This window comes from Propithecus coquereli, unplaced genomic scaffold (assembly GCF_000956105.1).
Source record: "Propithecus coquereli isolate 6110/MARCELLA unplaced genomic scaffold, Pcoq_1.0 Scaffold16, whole genome shotgun sequence".
Classification (NCBI taxonomy): domain Eukaryota; kingdom Metazoa; phylum Chordata; class Mammalia; order Primates; family Indriidae; genus Propithecus; species Propithecus coquereli.
In genome coordinates, this window is record NW_012140524.1 from 1,209,779 (window position 1) to 1,215,798 (window position 6,020).

The window sequence follows — 6,020 nt, forward strand, 5'->3', positions numbered from 1 at the left end:
GACTACCATAGAAAACCATGATTTCCAGGGTTAATCTCTTTTTTATAAAATATTATATTTCATGAAAGAAATAAATGCTGTCTTACCTATCCCTGCCCTTCTTGCTCTCCATTTGGCAGATAAAAGCAGGTAGTGTAAGTAAGGAATTGTGGCTGTTTTTACATCAGGTAAGGAGCATGGATCTCACCAGTGTTACGCAGTCATTATAAAACAAGCAATGCCTCTAGTGTCCACATTAGAAATGGGAAAAACCAGTACCAGAAACTTGCAAATTTCTCATTGTTTTTGTTGTTTTAGGAATAAAGGACAAAAGTTAGATGGGGCCATAGTCGGCATTAGAAATTACAGTCAGAAAGTTTTTTTCTAAGAAAAGAAGAACAAAAATCAGTACTTGACTTTCCAGGCAGTTTTTCTAGTCCTATGCCTGTGTTCCACTATAATTCAGTTTACTCACAGCCTTGTTTTTTCAGTGAATTCCTAAGGTAGCAATATTTTATAAATTTAGAAACTTTTAAATTAGCTTTAACTTTCAATTTCTGCCACTAAGTAGACTGCAACTTAAGTAACTGAAAAACTAAGTAACCAAAGAAATAAAAGAGGCAAATATTACACCAAATATTGAATCGTGAAAATATCAAAAGGTACCCAGGTTAAGGAAAGTTTTCAGGTCAAAACTTAAAGGATTTAGAATCAAGACTGAATTCAGCTGCACAAACATTAGGCAAGTTAATTCTCCAGAACTGTTTCCACATCTGAAAAACCAAGGTAATGGCACCCCCATTTCCCTGAAGATCAAGTAAATCACACACAAAATAGTTAATCATTTTTTCTGAAAACCTTACAGGCAGCAGAGCATGGCTTTAGTGTTCAAATTTTAGCCATTTACTACCTGGATTACTTGGAGCAAGTAATCTTTTTATATGCAAAAATGGAGATGTAATAATACCTCATTCAATTTTGAGGATCCAATAGGAAAAAAGTCATATAACTTTTTGGACACTATAAGCTGTATTGTTCCAAAGTAGATTTAGATGTTAAAAAGCTATATAGTTTATCTAAACCTTTCTCTTGGAGAAAAGTTAGGAAGAATTAATTTATTGACAAACTTTAATGTCATTTCATACCAGCAATTTTATTTATACAGCAAGAACATGCAGGTGTCTATTATAAATGTCAGAGATCATCTCTACATTTCAGAACTTCACTCGGTGTAAGGGCCAACAAAGGAACTGCTTTTTTCTTTCCATTTTAAGATTCTTACTTCTGTTTTTCTTTGTACCAAGTGTGTAGTACTAGCAAGTGCATTACCATAGCATGTCTTTAAAACTAACATTTTCAATTTGAAATGTTTGATGTGCTGGAGAAAGGTGCAGCATAAGTTTTTTCTTCCTTACAAATTCAAAAGGCTAGAAGGGTAGTCAGTCATCTGATACACTATCTGGAAAAAGTATATTATGGACGGCTATAATTTCAAAACTGATGCATAATGACAGAATAATTTTTAAATGTGCCAACATTTTGATAGCATGTATTCTGTCAAACTGGTATTAACAGATTCAAAGTAGTACCACGTATCAGACTAATTTAGGGATTTTTATGTTTGAGATCATTGCTGAGCCTGTTGTTTCTTAGTAAATGTGTGCTGTAAGCTGAAGTTAACGTACTCGTATTTCCCTGCCAGTAGTCCTTCATAAATATCTGCTCATAACCTGAAAAGAAATTTTAATATGTGTAACATGTACTTAATGTATCATCTGCGAGATAGAACTAGATGTCTTTGGGATTTCTACTCATATCTTAAAATTTATAATGTAGTAGTTCATACCAAGAATCATGTAGGGAATTTTAGTAAAATATGTATACGTTTTAAATGTCACCTCCACCCCCTGAATGCAATTTAAGCCTATAAGCCTTTAGGAGTGTGTGTACTCAAATGTTTTTAAGGAACAAACCTCTACCAGTATTTTCATGTATTTTGGTATGAAGGAAAAGTAGCTATTGCCAACTAATACAGAGAGTAGAGTGGTCTAAGTCCCACCTCAAAGTGAATCTGGGAGCCTGGTGTAAGTGCCCCATTTTAGAGAGGTGTCTTAATTAACTACTACTGTATTTGCAAATTAAAGGGAATTTAGGTCACCATTGGATCTTCTAAAACTAAAAGAAACTGGTCATCATTACCAAGTCTTACTAGATAATTGAGTCTAATTGTTTTTAATGCAGGAAATTCTAATTCATGCTTTCAGGTTTATTTTAAATTTTAATGCACTAGGGCAACGTGGACCCAGAAGTGGAAGAGCTGTGTAACTACACAGTATGCACACTGCATCTATGTCAGTGTTTCAGATCCTCTTGAGCATTACGGCTTTCTTAATAACATCATGGGCTGCAGAGAACCGCAGAGAAAAAAAACTAAATTGAAGGACAGGTGGAATACAGTGACTGTATGTGAGGAACTTGCCAACCCGCGTCTTTTACAGGAAGGTCAGTCTACGTCGTACATGCGTTATAGTCATATGAAATGTTGTCTTGGTGCTTTCTTCTTGAAGGACTATGGCAGCAGTTTAAAACTACTAATGAAGATTACACAGGGCATCTTATACACAGGCAGATTGCTTTGTACAACTAGAATATTAACAGTTCTTTTTAGAAACTGTCACAAGACAGACTTGATATATTTTATATATACTGGGAAACTTTAGAAATGGCCATTTATTATTTGGATTAAATGTGATTTGTTCTGCAATACAGAGTACACTTTTAAGTTTATAGCCACTCTTTACATGAGCAGATTCATACCATTGCAATACACAGGAGTTCATAAATAAAATTCTACTCAAGTGGGCAGTAACTAGCAAGTTTCAAGTCAACAAAGTCTCAGTATCATATAGTTCTCATCACCAAAGATGAGTCTCTCGGATTTCGGCAATAATTTGACCGGCTCCTTGTAATGCCTGTATTAAAAGAAAGAAAAAATCTTAATGCTGGGGGGGCAAGGGCAACATACATAACCTAAACATCTGTACCCCCATAATATGCTGAAATAAAGTGGGCAGTAACTAGCAAGTTTCAAGTCAACAAAGTCTCAGTATCATATAGTTCTCATCACCAAAGATGAGTCTCTCGGATTTCGGCAATAATTTGACCGGCTCCTTGTAATGCCTGTATTAAAAGAAATAAAAAATCTTAATGCTGGGGGGGCAAGGGCAACATACATAACCTAAACATCTGTACCCCCATAATATGCTGAAATAAAAAAAAAAGATCTTAATGCTTATTAAGTTATATTAATCTGACTTATGTAGGGTAATTTCTCCCATTTACATGTGGTATATACTAGCTAACATCTCTAGAATTTGAAACCAATCAAGTACCACCAGGAGAAAAACTTCACTATAATATAAAGACTATATGTCTCCAAGGATCAGAATGCATTTTAAACTGTTGGGTGAATATAAAAATTCCTAATATTACCTTTAGCATATCAGCTGCTTCTTTCCTACGCTGTGCCATGTCCTCAGATTCAGTCAGAAGATCATCCAATAAGGATGATTTATACAGTTGTCCTACTAGCTCACTCTGAAGAGTATCTTTCACATGATTAACCAAAAAATGCATTACTGCCTTTGGCACACTGCAAAACAAAACCAAATTATGAAATTTTGGCAAAAATTCTACTTCTAAAAATTTGGGCTTAGATGCTAACCTTATAAAATGATAAAAGTTAATTAAGAATACTGTACTAATTTGGATATTTCCTTAATGGGATAATCACCCTTCAGATTTTTTCCTTAATTATAATCAAACATTAGAAGCCACAGTTGATATTTTGCCTTCTTTTATCTTATCTATCATTATCCCTTATTGTCAGAACTCTGCAATGAGCATTATTCAAAAAGTGGGGAAAACCCAAACATCTTTCAATCAATCAACTAATGATTGGATAAACAGAATATTATATATCTATGTAGTCACATTCTGAGACATATGTTAGGCCATTTTGTCTTTGTAGGATCATAGAGTACTTACACAAACCTATACAGCATGTTTCTGTACCAAATACTGTAGGCAACCGTAACACAATGCTAAGTATTTGTGTATGTGAACACAGAAAAGATGGTATGGGGCCACTGTCATGTATGTTGTTCACTGTTGACTGAATCATTGTTTTGTAGAGCACATGACTATACTGATTCATGCTATAATATGGATGAAGCTTAAAACATGATAAGTGAAGGAAGCCAGACACAAAAGGCCACATATTAGTATGATCCCACTTATATGAAATGTCCAGAATAGGCAAACCCATAGAGACTGTAGGTTGGTGACTGCCAGGAATGACAGGAAGGGTAAAAAGGGAGGTCACCGCAGATGGTACAGGGATTCTTTATGGGGTAATGCAAATGTTACAGAATTGGATAATGGTTGCACAACATTGTGATAAACATACACTATTTTAAAAGGGGTGGACTTTGGTTTGATTCATATATATGAATTTATATCTTAGATTATTTCTATCACAAGGTACAAGTTAAAACATTCTACAGATAAAATTGCTGATTTCATTATGAAGTAAATTAGACTATCTTTTTATCCCTTTGTGCAGTAAAATTTCTTTTACCTGCTAACAGATTACCACAAATTAGATACAGAATATTTTCTAATAGAATTAGATCACTTTATACAACTAAATTTTTATTCTCCCTATTACTGCATGAAATGACATCACAGGCAACATGAAGAAAAGAAACATGAGGCAGTAGACACATGAAAAAACCACTCTGAATTACAATAAACCAATACATGCATTGCCCAGTGAGACATTTATTTTCATACTTTGGAGAACCAAATCAAATAATTAAAAAGGTGTTATCAGCCAAAATAATTAATGAAACCACAAATTTAGAAGAAAATTTTCTTAAGTGTCTGAAAATGTGGCAGCCAAAGTTTTAGAAAGTATTATAACACATCAGGTCCTTGTCATTGTATGTTAACAAACCGAGACTTGCTGTGACAGATACCCAAAGGCTAACAGAATCCATTCTATTGAATAAAAACCTAAAATTTTTAAAAGACATGTATTTTCAAAAGAGTTCATGGAATCATCCAGCAGTATTATAGTCTGTGATTTATATTAAATAATACTAACCTGTCTTGAATATTCTTTCTGACAATGAGAAAATATGATTTGATGAGTCGTTCAATAACCTCACAATCTCGCTGTTCCCGGGCAGATAGTTTTCGTGCAACAGGAACCGGCTAAGTGGAATGGGGAGGAAAAATATTACCTTGGTGCCATTTTGAAATGGCAACACTTAACATTCAAAAGTTAAGTTTTTGAGACTTTTAGTTCCTTTTATCTTTGGAAGTGTTTTCCTACTAATTCGGTAGTCTAATTAGACCTATGCCAAATTCTCGTAGCTTACCACATCTAGCAGATTCACAGCATGGCCTTTTTGTGGACTGGCTGGCATAATTGGAATTGGTTTTGATTTTTCTTCAGCTAGTAACTCTTCAGCTTTTGAAGTTTTCAGCATTCCTCTCCAGTTACCTGTTGTTGGTTCTTGAACAGCATCTCCAACCCCACCACCTCCAGATGCAACCTGAAAAAAACATGTTCCAAAACCTATACCAATCATGTCCTATCTGACATTAACTAAACAAAGCTCATTTTCTTTGACAGTAGTCAAGAACACATATCTAGTATCCATCTGGAATTTAATTTATTCAGACAGAAAATGGGGTCAGAAAGACAGTGGGTGGCATCACTGGAACTTTAAGCTGTCTAAGTAAGAGGTTCTGTTGTAAATTGTTTGCAAGGTCTCAGTCAATTTAGGTCCTATTGAATTCCTTTTTTCTTTACCATTTGCTAACTTCAAAATTCTTCTTAAACACTGTTGAACTATCATTTCTCCAAAAGTTCTATGAACTTATATCTCCAAACATAAAAGTTTATATCCTTCAAGTTGGTTTACATTCCTAATAGTCAACAAAAAATGCCATAAGGTCAGAGTAAAAACTTT

At 34.3% G+C, this 6,020-nt stretch overlaps 1 protein-coding gene across 5 annotated transcripts in view; it reads right to left on the minus strand.

Moving 5' to 3' along the window:
* Positions 1-3,027: 3,027 nt before the first annotated feature.
* DNM1L (dynamin 1-like) overlaps positions 3,028-6,020 on the minus strand; it is a 46,955-nt gene continuing 43,962 nt past the window's right edge. For all 5 annotated transcript variants that reach the window (XM_012641012.1, XM_012641011.1, XM_012641010.1 and 2 more), the window contains 4 exons: positions 5,424-5,600; positions 5,147-5,256; positions 3,472-3,631; positions 3,028-3,159 (listed from right to left, as the gene is read on the minus strand). In XM_012641012.1, coding sequence (XP_012496466.1) covers positions 3,103-3,159; positions 3,472-3,631; positions 5,147-5,256; positions 5,424-5,600 — 504 coding nt within the window. In that variant the 3' untranslated portion in view covers positions 3,028-3,102. The remainder of the gene's footprint in view (positions 3,160-3,471; positions 3,632-5,146; positions 5,257-5,423; positions 5,601-6,020) is intronic.